Consider the following 15,065-nt stretch of genomic DNA (forward strand, 5'->3'; position numbering starts at 1 on the left):
ATACATCAGAGATTGAAGACAACATTATATGGTACTCCATGTTATCAAACGTCATAATCTTTTGGGCCACACTTGGTGGTCTGGCGGAGCCCATGTGGCCCGCAGGCCTTTGGTTTACTATAGCTAGCTATGTTTACTACCCTTATCACCAGCTAAAACTGACCCAAAGTTACCTTGCTTAAAACACCTCCGAACTCCACAGGCTGTCCGGACTCTGGATCCACATCCTCATCCGAGCCCGACGATGAACTCTTCTCGGACATTTACCTCCAGAAACGGACGCTGTAGACTCGAGGAAAGTAGCGGGACTCAAGCTCCCGGATCCCGCTGACAGTTCCTCAAACTTCCACCTAGCGTCAGCAAAATGATATCAACAGAATGCCCGTTAGCAGGAGCACATGATCCGGGTTTTTAGCTGAGTTAGCGTGCTCTGGAGGTGACAGTCTCCGTTTTGCGGGCTTTGTTTTGAAACTGCAGTCTGATACCAGCGACACGAGCTAACAGAGTTAGCGGTAAGCTGTCAAACGACGCAACTAGCTAACACCAACTTGTACCATGAAGCTGGAGCGGAAAGCTACTTTAGCTGCGTATGATATGAGAGTTAAAAAAGGCTTCCGAGCTGAAGCTGCGACTATTTTTCCAATGTACGGAGAGTAAGCATCGGCTAGAATGCCTATGGTGGTGGCGCAGTCCAGTGCACGCTTCACTGTGTACCTGCAAACGCTGGTGTCAAGCCAGACCTTACCACAACTGCACCGGAAACTGTAGGTCTTTTAAGAAAATAAAAGCGCGCTTAAAATGTTTACAGCACTCACTACTGGTGTCGAACTACATCCGACAGGCGGACCAAACAGCTTCTTAGCTCAAAGGTGTTTGGCCGCGGGCAATATTTTACAAGTATGATTAAACTAATGATGTAATTCATAAGTTGCAATGTATTTTTTTAGATACTTTGGAAGAAAAAAACGTAATGTCTCTGCTTAATACGACACAAATTTAAAACACCTCCGAACTATATAAATTATTCTTCTTCATGTGTGAAAACCTCAGCTGCAAAAACAGAAGCTTTCAAGAAATTCAACATTTAGAAAATTCACAACAAATCAACCATATTTGCTACAGATTTACAGTTTTCAACAATATGTAACCCCAAAACAAAACAAAAAATATTTTGTACACAGCAAGAATTAATGATTGACATCGTTACAGGATGTTTACATGTCAGGAAGGTGGTTATAATGCAGGGTTCTCAGTTGTAGTCCTACTGTCAGTTCCTGCCTACAATAATGGAGGAACAAAAGAAAGCTGCTCGCTACTCTCCCTCTAATTGGCTAGCACTGTGTGAAATGAACCAATGGGATGCCGAGTTGGGGATTTGAGTTGAAATGACGTATAAGGAAGTCCGCCAACAATCGGTGTTGTCAGAGAGAATACAAGCCTGGACATGATCGGTGGACGGCTGAGGGAGACCGGTATACCGTACCGGGTACTGTCAGACCCATATCGATCCTCCGATTAGAACGTTTAGATCCGATGATCAAACTCAGAGTCTCTCACATGCAACAGGACAGAAAGAGTGAAAAGGAGAGCTTAGTTTAGCGGTGTATAACGAAGTTGAACGAGTTGTTTTGGACTATTAAAATAGGATTAAAACAGTGCCTTACTGATGGAGAACGGGACCACATCCAGCACAGAGGAGGGCTTCCTCTCCAGGATGGCCCTCAATGACAACAAGGCGGGAATGGAGGGTCTGGACAGGGACAAGATCAACAAGATCATCATGGAGACTTCCAAGGTACACACACACACACACACACACACTAGGGATGGGAATCTTTTGGTACCTCACGATTCGATTACGAATCTATGATTCTCGATGTACTTTTTGTTTCTCATCGTGACCACTGATGAATTGATGATTTATTTTAAAAACATAGCATTTGCATTCAGACAGGAGATAAATTGACTTTTTTTTTTTTTTTTTTTTTTTAAATCTTTTATTAAAGCAACATAGGACATCTGTGTAACTGTTTAGTTACAACCGCATGGTAAAGTACTAAAGTAGCAGCAAAAAAGGGCTGTTCTTAATGTTAGGTATACAGGTTATTATATATAAACTAAATGAGCAGCTCAAGTACTATAGTGCTTTTAAAACATCAGTTAATCCATTAAAATATCATATCATACTACAGTATTCATTGTAACTTGTAATTTAAATAAACTATTATTGCAAATGTATGTATGGATTATTATGTGTGAATGTCAATGCACTGGTTAACACACACACACACACACACACACACACACACACACACACACACACACACACACACACACACACACACACACACACACACACACACACACACACACACACAAATTTACTCTGTTTTGATAATTTAACTGTGATCTCTAAGTTTATTCATACTCATTTAATTACAAACAGTGCAGTATAACTTTTTCTTAAATACAAGGTTGGTATTATTGTTTAGTCAGCAAATAGTTTATAGATGATGGGTAATTTTAGCAGAAAAATAAAATGTACAGTTTGTTGTTTTTAGCGTTGGTACCCAAGGCTCCATTATATTCCACATGGCTGAAGACATAGATGAGCTGTATATGCTTTTTATTACCTCTGTGCTGAGGGACTAATATTATCTTCACTGTCCTTGTGGTTTTTTTATTCCTCTGCAGGGATCCAGGTTTTATGAGAATGAGCTGAAGAGAGAACTGCAGGTGAACCAGCGTATTGAGAAAATGATGCTGCAAAAAGCACAGATCACTGAGCAACAGCTAAAAAAAGCACAAGCTGAAGTAAGCACTGAGAGGACACAATAAAACCTTATATATAACATGAGTTCTTTCTAATGTAATCTGTTCATGTGCTGGTACTGTAGGTGGAGCGTATGGCCGCATCGATGGAGAAAAGCCGTGATCTGAGTCGTGTGATTGTACACGTGGACATGGATGCTTTCTACGCTGCAGTGGAGATGAGAGACTGTCCTGAACTCAAGGACAAGCCCATGGCTGTGGGTTCAATGAGCATGCTGGTAGGTTGAAGTAATACCTGAGATGGAAGTCTCATAACGTTATAATGGTTTGAGATCAAGAAACGTGTTACACTTTGGGTGCCACACGTCAGATTTGTTAGTTTTTTTTGTTTGTTTGTTTATTAGAACAAGTATGTACGATATCATCATGTCTGACTTTGTAAAAGACACAATGCTGTAAACTTGGGTTCAACTTCTGAACTAAAGCAAAGTCTTCTACTGTCACGCAGTCAACCTCCAATTACCACGCCAGGAAATTTGGGGTCCGAGCCGCCATGCCTGGATTCATTGCAAAGAAGCTCTGCCCCGACCTGATCATCGTCCCAACCAACTTTGACAAATACAGAGCCGTTAGCAACGAGGTACAGTTAAAACACACACAGATACTGTAAGCGAATCATTTATCTCCTTTTTTTGTCTTTCAACTAATGCTTTGAAATTGTTTTGTCAGATCCGGGAGATTTTTGCACTCTACGACCCTCACTTCCAGCCGCTCAGCCTGGATGAAGCTTTTTTAGATTTCACAGATCACATAGAGCAGAGGAAAAGTTGGCCAGAATCCTTACGTACACATCACTACCACATCATCAAAGGCAAGCCTCCTAAAATGAACCAATGGTGTTCATTTCCTTTTTGAGATCCCTTTGATGTTTTCAATATGTTTTCCTTGTAAAAGATGATGAGCTGACAACAGTGCCAGAGGACAAAGACCTCTCCCCTGTCCTGTTTGAGGACAGCCCCGTCTCCTCGCCCTCGCTGCCGTGCTCTGGAGCAGCTGCAGGGGCTGTCGAGGTGTTTGGGACGTCCGTGGAGGAAGCTGTGAGGGAAATGCGATTCCGCATCGAGCAAAAGACGATGCTCACAGCCAGCGCAGGTGAGGAAAAAAAACCCTTCATTTTACTGTCACAGCCCTTTCTTCTCAGTAATGAACAACTGGTTTATATGCGTATGCCACTTAATCCTGGAAACGCAACTATTGACATGACTGTGTTTCTAAAAAGTTTGTTTAGAAATTAGGGCCCAGGCACCCTATTGTGTTCTTCTTCTTTCAAGGAAATCACACTCTCCATGCACAAAGAATCTCCATCTTTTGCACAAAAGTCTAGTCCCACGCCAGATTACCTCAGCTGCAAAAACAAACCAATAGTCCTAAAAGTGGTGCTACAGTCAGCTTCTAAAGTAAAAAAAAAATAAAATGAATTTGTTCTAAATAGCTCAGTGAGATAGAGGGTGATCCATCATTAAATAGTTATTATTTGTTGGCTATTGCAGCTGTAGAATTCCTATAATGAGTGAGAAGAAGTTTTTTTTAACATATGTACCACAGAGTTGTCTCTTGGTAATTAACTCAGTGCCATAGAGCATTGTTTCTTTGCCAAAAAATGTGAGTTTAAGCCTCAAATGATGTAAAATGCACATGAGAGTGCCAGCTTTTGACATCTACCTACACTCTTGTTGCTCAGAAATGCCTGAAATTACCTGGGCCTGTGCAGCAGCTATAATTATCCTTGTGTTTTTTCTTTTTTCTTAAACAAATGTCAACTGTTTAACAATGTTATGAAATCAAAAAGCAGGCGATGTCATCTGTTGATTATGATTACAGGCGCATCCTATATCCAGGGCTTTTGTTTTGAAGGGCTAGAAGTAGAAGTTGGTGTTCTTTTTGTGTGTCGCTTGACTATTTCTTTTGAGCTGTAGACAGTTGAAGCCCATTTTGAAAATAAGTTTTTTCTTCCAGCAATTCTTCACTTTGTTTAAACTAAGTCTATGAAGTATCTAAACAAGTCACTAGGATTAATCCCTAAATACCTTTTTTGGTATTTATCTGAATATATGTCAACAATGGCCACCAGCTGTGTCATTTTCAAATACGCTCTCTAATCTCTAGGAATCGCTCCAAACATGATGCTTGCCAAGGTGTGCAGTGACAAAAACAAGCCCAACGGCCAATACGTGCTTCCCTCCACCAGAGAGGCAGTCATGGACTTCATCCAGACCCTCCCAGTTCGCAAAGTACAGTACACCACACACATGTACACACTGTAACTCACAGCTCTATGCTTGGGGCACTGCATGTGTTCGCATATGTTGGGAAGACTAGATGTTGCAATGGTTACAATGGTTTCCAAACTGGTCCACTTACGTCCCGCTTAGGGGCATTTAATAAGGCTAGTTTGTTTAAGCCGTAAAGGTTTCATGGACACTGATCAAACTAAACGTAACTTCAGGTTTAACCTTAAAGTTCTGACATTTTCTTCTAAACACATTATGAATAGGTCATAAATGTATTCCTTAAAACATGTACAAAGCCATTCAACCATTTATAATTTCATTGTGGAGCTAGGTGTCAAAAACTGGGTTTCCAATGTCTGTGTTCAGGATTTAATGGGCGGGTCAGAAATCAGGGCCGCGTTACTTAACGGAGCCATCATTAGCATTAACCCGACCCTGCTGCCGAAGCACACCAAACTTCCGCGGCCTCCAGCGGGCGCAATTCGGCCCCTAGCCAAAAAACAGACCACATATTCAGACTCATGGGAATAAAACGCGTCCGCTGGTGCCACATTTTCCGTGAAATTAGCACGTTTATACACCGCAATTTTGTCTTTTGCCTCTAGCGGGCGCAGTTTTGACCCGACCTGTGAGGGAGGCACATGTTCCAACTCAGGCTGACACCTCGTTTGGCCTGATCCGAGCAAGTTTCACACCGCTTTCTCTCGTAGGGGTTAATAGGGGGGTGGGCGTGGTTTCCTGCGCCTCTAACTGACACGCCCCCAGCGTTTAAGAGCAGAGAGAAGTGCTTGTTTTAACATGATTTTGAGACCTAATTTTATAAACTTAGCGATTTTTTTCTTTCTTTCAAATTTGGCTCAGTGGTGAACGACATGTTTCTGTGGTGTGACAAACTTATAGCATACATTTATTTAAAATGTTTCACATTGTGGTTTAGATATTTTAACACAGATCAGCTTTGACATGAGGACATACTCAACATACAGTGATCTTTCTATCACATCCAGATTAAACTCTCTCAAGTAAGTTTTCTTGTGCGTGACTGGATCAAAATCATTTCCACTTTATAATGGTTTTTATAGCAAGAATCGATTTTTTTCCCTCTCAAGGAATGCAATACAAGGCTGTTGTTCTGATACATTTTATTAATTTAGTTCATTGTTCAAAACCAAATGTAACCTGTAATATGTTTTTTTTTAATTTCAATCACTGCATACTGTGCCAACGTATTGTATGTGCACAACAAGTCTGTGAAATCTTGTGTTTTTGATTCAGCGGCAACAAATAATATATATGATGCCATGTCACTGTAATTTGTAAAAAAAAAAAAATATGTCATTGTCTTTTTTTTTAAAATATGCTTTTCTGCAGATTTTTGGCATTGGGAAGGTGAGTGAGAAGATGCTCAATGCTCTGGGTGTGAGTAACTGTTCCCATCTGAGCCAGCAGATGGCACTGTTGTCCCTTTTGTTCTCTGACACATCCTGGCATCACTTCATGGAGGTTTCTTTAGGTCTGGGCCACACATTTATACCCAGGTAAATATATATATATATATATATATATATTTGTAAAATCTATGACAACTTACAGACAGGAATGTCACTCACTGAGTTAATTTTCACAGGCACGAAGAAAGAAAAAGCATGAGCACTGAAAGGTGTGTTTCTCTGTTTAATTATTATTATTAATTATTATTATTATTATTTTTACTTTCCGTTAACGTACACCTCTGCCTCACTGCTCTTTTTTGTTGTAGGACGTTTAAAGAGATGAATCAAACAGATCAACAGTTGGCTTTGTGTAAAACGCTCTGCCAAGATCTTGCAGGTGACATGAAGAAAGAAGGTTTGCAGGTACTCATTGGGATTGTCCCATATTTATTTTAAATTAAAACTATTTACCTAAACACACCCTCACCTTAGACCCCAAACTTGCATGTTTCGCTCTACAAATATCCACCCGTCATTCATTTCATCATAACTCAAAGGGTGGGGGAAAAAATGGAAAAATGAATGGGTTGGTTAAGAAAAAGTTTCATACTTGGCTTCCAGTCACTCGTGCAATCATCTTAACGTGTTCATTGTGGTGGGAATCTATTGAGTCAGGATTCAACCATCACCCTCCTGCCTGTGTCCCGACACTGCCCTGATAGCTGGAGGAAATGGAGGGCCATTGAAGAGACAGCAGGGGCGGCTATCAGCCTTGGAAGAAGCTTCCCGGGGGACAATGAAACGCACAATAAGAGACCTGACAAATACATCAATCATATGACAGATCACTCACTTCTCTATCCATCTTCCACATTTACAGCGTTCTCATACATAGATACAATAATGGGTAATGGTCCCCTGTTTGTCCTGATGTAATTTGTGTTACTGTTAACTCCTTGTTTCTTTTTTTTTTTTTTTTTTTCCTGAAGGCTAAAACTGTAACTCTGAAACTGAAAAATGTGAACTTTGAGGTGAAAACCAGAGCACAGACGCTGCTGTACGCCATTTCTACCGAAGAGGAGATCTTTGCTGCTGCAAAAGAGCTTTTGAAAACAGAAATAGAAAATGAAAGCCCACAGCCACTCCGACTGAGGCTCATGGGTAATTCTACACATTATAATTGACATATAGAATACAGTAAATCTAAATGACTCAAGACCAGAGGTGTAAAGAGTACTGATGAAGCCTATTCAAGTAGAAGAACTGTTAATAGATTGAAAATGTACTCAAGTACAAGTAAGTCATACATAAAATACTCAAGTACAAGTAAAAAGTAGCTCAATTAAATAGTACTCAAAGTGAAAGTTACTAGTTACTTTCACCACCATGTTTATTTTTGGTAATGAATCTTGCCATGGTTCCCTTGCATACAGTAAACATCTCATGTATAAACGTAAAAAGGAAGAGAATAAATCTTGAAAAATTTAAAACTTAATGTCTTTTCCACAAAGGCATCTGTATAAAATAAAAGGCATGTAAAAAAAAATTTACAATTAGTTTTAAAATAAAAATAACACAAATAAATTTAATTCCAAATGTAAAAATTCTCAGGCTCTATGTATAGTTAAATTCATGAACTTTAAAACTGAGAAAATAACCTCCATTCAATGTTGTTTTGGCGCTGTGCATTATGTTTAATCTGATTGGTCGGCTATGATATGATGCATTTCATTGTTGTCTGGTCATTTCATTTTTTTGTAGTTTCACAATGTCCGTTGATCATTTTAATACAAAAACAAATAATTTACTCAGTAATGGTTGGATGTAGAAATGTAACAAATTACTTCTTTTAAAACGTACTTAAGTATGAGGAAAATTACTGATTTAGAAATATACTCAAAAAAGCAGAGGTGACAAGTAACAAAGTACAAATACTTTGTTACTGTACTTAGTTTTTTTCTGGTATCCATACTTTACTTGAGTATTTGTTTTTGGCAACTTTTAACTTTTACTCCTTACTTTTTTTAAACAAATATCTGTACTTTGTGTACTACATTTTAAAAAGGAGCTTGCTACTTTCGAGACTTTAGAAGATTACGTCATTACGTAAAAAGACGCAAGCCAACAACAGTGAAGCTGCATGTGAAAGGTTTTTCATTTTCAGACCATAAAGGTCACGTCTCTATTCCAGAAACCTGGAGAACATGATTCTCTTGAGGCTAAATGAAACATTTTGGTAGTTTGAGCTTTTTTCTTTTAGGCAGGTCCCTTAGTTTAATGCTTAACATTTTCAAGTTTCTAAAAATGTTAAAGTCTGGGTTTAATTGAGCATTTGCATTTTTTTTTCTTGAAACATTTTATTCACAAACTATCTTTAATCAGTGCTAAATTCTCCAGATTTATCAGATCATAAAGGGTAACAGATATGATTTATTTCCATGAACCACTTCTTAAAAAATATATATGGAATTTGCTGGTTTAAAAACCCTGTCATATTATTTAAGAACATTTGTTTTAGTTTTATTTAGTAGCAACTAAAGAGAGGGAGCAACTTCAATACTTTTACCAGTCATTTTTTATTCAAGTATCTATACTATTACTTGAGTACTGACGACTAGTTGTTTTATCACCTCTGCAAAAAAGTACAAGTACCCATAAAAGCAACTCATCTACAGTAATGTGAGTACTTGTAATCTGTTACTTTCACCTCTGCTCAAGACTCACTGCCTGCGGAAAATGTTTCCACGGTTGGTTTTCTTTTTGAAGTTTCACTTGTTTTTCTGCTCGTAGGTGTTCGCGTTTCTGCATTTGTCACTTGCGATGATAAAAAGCCCACGCAGAGGAGCATCATCGGCTTTCTTCAAGCGAGCAAGAACGAGTGCAGCAGCAGTAACCAAAGAGCACATCAGAACTCTGAGAAACAGCGTTTCCTCATTCAAACCAGGCCACTTGTGTCACAGTGGAGTCAGAGGGACGATGGGAGCGCAGGCCAGAGCAAACAGAGGCAGTCAGAGAAGGAACCACAGCAGTCTTTCTTCCAAAGGGCTCATGCATTAAGGCTACAGCTTCAGACAGAAAGTTCAAAGTCACAGGAAGAAGCAAACGGGGAAACTGCTCCCACGTCTGTGAGCAGCGGTGTTTTAACGAGCAAAGAGGAGTCCGAAACAGCAGATCCCAGGAAGGACGATGACTTCATTAATCCCACACAGGTTCATGCTTCCACATCAGGCTGTGAGGAGCAAAAAGCAGAAACCCTCACATGTCCTGTATGTTTCCAACCAGTGGAAACGACTGATCTGAATATCTTCAACAGACATATAGATGCATGTCTTCATGGTAGGCCTGACAAACCGAATCGGAGTATGATTGTGGACTCAGATTCTGATGAGGACGATGTGGAAAATCACCTGATGGTTCCAATAAGCAACGTAAGGGGCAAGTGTGAGGTTGAAAAGGAGGGAGAGGAGTCATGGTTGAACAGGATTCCCCCCCAGAAGGACCAATTCCAATCTGTTCAAAAGGTCTTTTTGATCAGTGAGGAAAAGAAACCCTCCCAGCAGACAGGGTCGTGTAATAGTAAAAGTCCTGCCCTCATCTGCCCCGTGTGTCAGTGCAGCCAGGAAACTGATGACCTCAATGTGTTCAACCACCATGTTGACCTCTGCCTGAACCAGGAAGTCCTACTCGAGCTCAGACGACCCACAATTCCATCTGCTCGCAATACCAACAATTCCAGTAAGCAAGCATCAAACTATACATACTGATAAGTGATTTTATCAATTGGTTTTACTTTGTTTTCCTAATCATTGTGGGCACCTTGAAGATTTCAGCTGTCTGCTTTGTTGCCAGATTGGACAGTTTCCTGCTATTTGGTTGATTTAGAAGTCCTTTTTTTTTACTGGAAAAATCTCCAAAAAACGCAAGCTACAAAGTGCTTTATCTTTTCATTAACTAACCTAAGCTTGCTGTTTTGGGGAGGTATAGTGTATTTGTGCAGGTGGTAGATTCATTTTTTTTTTTTTTTTAAACTGCGCTACCTGGCAACACTATAGCAGCAGCTAGAGGGTGTTTTTATGTTTCCTGTTTTTAGATTTATGGCTGCTTTCAAACATGAAAATAATTCACCAAGTATCCAATCTCACATTTCTTCATCTCACTTCAAACATACACACTTCAGTTGTTCAGTCACTTATAAACTTCTGCTAATGCTGCTTTTTGGATACTAAATGTTCACAGTTTCACTTTAATTATAGGGTGAAATAATAACGAAGGCTAGAAGTATCTTAAAAAGATATTTCTCCAAATTCTTTTTAATACATTTCATAGAAAATTATCATCTTCCCATTTTACTCGCTTCTAACAAACAACTTTTCACTGATCATATATATTTTGTAAATATATTTCAGATTATATACAGCATACCACAACCCATACACCAAATCTTCAGCACTTTATCAGGTGCAGCAGTATTTAAATCCATTAAATAATATTCTACATCTGACATACTGTATGTATATATATATATATATATATATATATATATATATATATATATATATATATATATATATATATGTATATGTATATGTATATATATATATATATATATGTATATGTATATGTATATGTATATATATATATATGTATATGTATATGTATATGTATATATATATATATATATATATATGTATATGTATATGTATATATATATATATATATATATATATATATATATATATATATATATATATATATATATATATATATATATATATATATATATTTGTGAGTCTGAATCCTGGAAAGTAAATCAGATTTATATAGAGAAGGTGACTAGAGCTCCTGAGGGCCCCTCACAGGGTCCATGCGGGCTATCTGGTGCCAGGTTGGTGGCCCCTGATGTAGATATTAGGTGTATTTTTAGGTCTAAAACCTGTAAAAATTTAAATATTAATCTGACTAATCAGCTTAAACTTAGACGATAGTCATATATATTTCTTTTTTTTTTTTTTCTTCATATATTGTGTTTTTTTACTGCACTATGATTAAAATGTAGGAAGGCATGTTGCTCCATTTAAATGCACGAGTGTTAGTTTATCAGTAATAATGTAAAATGATGTGCAGGTAAAAGGCTTAGCACTTCAGTCCTAAGCTTTCCAATGCAGTGTCCATCCTGCTGGTGATGGTTTACAATCTGATGGAATGTCTTTCTGCTTTGCTGTCAGTGGCCTCTGACCTTGTTATTTACTGTCAGTGATATTGTGTGAGAGACACCCGTATTGATTTGGACGTATCATTTCACCCCATGGGGCTTCCTCTGCCCCGGTCTTGGAAATGGCTAAATCACTTTCACACCTATTCATTCCCCACAATGAAGTGCACACTGGTTTCCTCTTAAGACAAGCCTGCTTCGGAAATTGCTCTCACTACGTCCCCGTAGAGGTGTACTTTCTCAATGGATGTGAAGAGATAGTAATGGTTTATTTTTTTTTTTTAACCAATACCTGTCAATGACTGTCTGTTTCTGTTTGTAGACAGAGATATCCCACAAAGACAAACCAGTAAAAGTAAAAGCAAAAGGTGAGTCGGACAGTGTACTGATCTTTGATAAAAGATCTCCATTTCTTCATTATGAATTCTACACTTTGTGCCTCAAATTTACCATGTACGCATTCATGTGTTTAATTGTGGTCTATAGACAGGACTCGCCTTCTTCTCCACCTTCTAAAAAGGCTAAAAACATCCAACCTCTCAACACCATCGACAAGTTCTTCAGGTGACAGTTGTCCACACAGAGGCTCCACCCCCACCTGGATGAACTGATACAAGTTCCTATGCAGACAGTGATGAGAGTATATTTCTAAAAGTGTTTGTATCAAATCACGTCACATACACAATCATTGCACTTAAAGCTTTATTCTAAATGCTAATACTAAGTATTTGCACTCTGCTTTGGCTTTTCTAAGCCTTAACAAATGTTCAAGGGACGCTGCTGACTGACAAATAGGATAATTCTGTACGTTTGGTATAATAAGGAGAATTTTAATAACTAGAAATGATTATATTTAAAAAATTCTGTTCAGTGTATTATAAATCTATCATCATTAAACTATTTATTCTGTTTTCAACCATATCCTTGTGTATTTATAGTGCAAATTATAATGCTGGATTTCTTTTGTTATGAACATCTGAGGATGCCTGTTATATCATTTGTTACAATAAAATCTTATCTTTAAATATTTGTGCTGCTTCAGTTTGCATTAGATTCACTGGTGAAATGCCGGGATTAAATGTATTCAAAGTTCGGTTGTGTCTAATTCAATTCAACTTTATTTATATAGCGCCAATTATAACAAGATAGTCATCAACATCCCCCGCCAGTTTGGTTGTAATAACTAGCAACCTTTTCCTAAATGTTCTAAATCTAAGAACTTAGATGTATACATAAGAATGTATTATCAGATCAGAAAAATAAAATTACTATCTATATTAAACAGTTTCTAAGAAAAGCTGTCCCCTTTGAAGATACGTCGAACATAGTCCAAAAAAATGGAACAAGGGCAATAATTCCAGAAAAAACAATTGCACACTTCTCATTTTCGAATTCCATCAAGGTATGGATACCCTGAAGCCACACACCAAATTTGTTTATCATATCTTAAACGGTTTTTGAGAAAAGCTGTCCCCTTTGAAGATACCTCGAACAGAGTAAAAAAACGAAAAAGGGCAATATCTCTGGAAAAAATTATTGCGCGCTTCTCAATTTCAAAATCCATCAAGGTATTGGTACCCTGAAGCCACACACCGAATTCGGTTATCGTATCTTAAACAGTTTCTGAGAAAAGTTGTCCCCTTTAACTCGGGACGGACGCACGGACACTTTGTGGCGGGGGATAATAATATTCATCTCGTAGCGCTTGTCAAAATATAAGCATCAGAATTCAGCAGGTACATGGAAATCTTCAAAGCTTGAAGGTTGTGTTCTGTGTGAAGGTTGTGGGTCTTCCCTGATGCCTAAAAACCTTAAAATAATGTAAGAGGAATCTCTTGAGTAGGGGGTAAATCGCATGCATCGCTGTGAATGTTACTTCCACTCTCTTTGTTTGGTTTGTTTTGTTGATTTGTTTTAGTAAAAACTTATGAATTAAATGTATCCTGATACATTTAGATGTTACACTATTGCGTTGTCACATTCTGTTTAAACTCCCATTTTTACATTAACAAAATGGCCTTGATTTTGGACACAGCTCTTTGCCAACAGATGGGATATTAAACAATAAGGGGACATTAAAAAAGTCTTTTAATATTCTGATTTATTTAAATAATTTCCACCGTACAAAGCTGAAATTTGTGTAACATTCATTCCATATGTTGAGACCCAGTGAGAAAAATAGATAACTACACACTTTTTTTTTTAAATACATGAATACAAAAACTAAATTAAATCATATTCACATTTTTTCATCAACTAATAAAAACTAAATTACAATTTCGTCACATGGGACGAAATCCAACCAGTCCAACTCCTGTGATCATGTGGTCTTATGCATTGATCACATCAAATCTGTATGTGTGTCTATTTACAAACATTAATGCCATCCCATATCAGTTTGATCAAAGGTAATTTGTAATTTCTTTTTTTATTTCATTCAAAAGTAAAACAATATTAATTAGAAAATAAACAGTTTTAGCAACAAAACTTCCAAATCGACATCTTGAATGAAAAGGAGAAGACAAGATTGCTCATAGTATAGCATAGCCTTTCAGTACCTTTGGATCAGCCTTAATATTCAACCTTCTAAATTTTTACAGATTTACAGATATTTTTAAGCCATATTTACAATATTCACAAAAAGAAAGAAGAAAAAAAAAATGTTAAAAAATAAACAAAAAATTTTGAAAAACAAAAACATCGTTTTCATGTTTGCTCAAATCAAATATCTAAAAATCTCATTATTTATATTCAAATCTAAATTTCATACTTATTTAACATTGCAGATTTTATGTGTTTCTTAAATATTAGGAGAGTTTATGACTCTTTTATTTCTTTCTGAACTGCATTCCATAAACAAATTCCTATCAGTTTGTTCCATTGCTTTTGAGTTAAAGCTCTTTGCAATGTTTTTTTATTGGCTTCAAACAAAATCTGAATAATATTGTGATCAACAATATCATTAAATTTTACTGACCTACATTTGATAAATAGTGGGTTTAATGGATCTCTATATCTAATGTTATAGTTTTCAGAGCCCTTTTTTGTAATATGAACAGTGGTTGTATGTAAGTTTTACATTTTGAACCCCAAATTTCCACACAGTAAGTTAATTGAATCTTTAGAAAATGCAGACTTTTATCCTTTATATTTCAGTCGACTAAATGTCATTTAGTTGACTAAAACTACATCATAACTGCAATAGTCCCGATGACTAATTTTGACTCAAATAAATTGCATTTTGGCCAAAATACTGACTAAAACTAACTCTAAATCGTTTGTGAAAATAAACACTCGTGTGAACACTTAATCAGGGGAACATTACGCTAGTATTCTCTTCATCTTTAGTATAACATT

At 37.2% G+C, this 15,065-nt stretch overlaps 2 protein-coding genes across 3 annotated transcripts in view; one reads left to right on the forward strand and one right to left on the reverse strand.

Annotated features, from left to right (window-relative positions):
• Positions 1-744, reverse strand: part of LOC114469265 (collagen type IV alpha-3-binding protein-like) — a 42,026-nt gene extending 41,282 nt beyond the window's left edge. The window contains exon 1 of one of the 2 annotated variants that reach the window (XM_028456581.1): positions 174-744. In XM_028456581.1, the coding sequence (XP_028312382.1) occupies positions 174-263 (90 nt within the window). In that variant the 5' untranslated portion in view covers positions 264-744. The remainder of the gene's footprint in view (positions 1-173) is intronic. The other variant, XM_028456583.1, reaches the window with a different exon arrangement.
• polk (polymerase (DNA directed) kappa) lies at positions 534-12,658 on the forward strand. The gene is made up of 14 exons (XM_028456580.1): positions 534-1,795; positions 2,695-2,814; positions 2,898-3,050; positions 3,281-3,412; positions 3,502-3,643; positions 3,727-3,924; positions 4,939-5,063; positions 6,435-6,601; positions 6,691-6,723; positions 6,823-6,919; positions 7,486-7,657; positions 9,287-10,231; positions 12,031-12,076; positions 12,195-12,658. Exons 1-14 carry the CDS (start codon positions 1,667-1,669, stop codon positions 12,274-12,276), a joined length of 2,541 nt encoding a protein of 846 aa, XP_028312381.1. The 5' UTR covers positions 534-1,666; the 3' UTR covers positions 12,277-12,658.
• Positions 12,659-15,065: the final 2,407 nt, after the last annotated feature.

The sequence above is a fragment of the Gouania willdenowi genome, chromosome 9, assembly GCF_900634775.1.
Source record: "Gouania willdenowi chromosome 9, fGouWil2.1, whole genome shotgun sequence".
NCBI lineage: Eukaryota > Metazoa > Chordata > Actinopteri > Blenniiformes > Gobiesocidae > Gouania > Gouania willdenowi.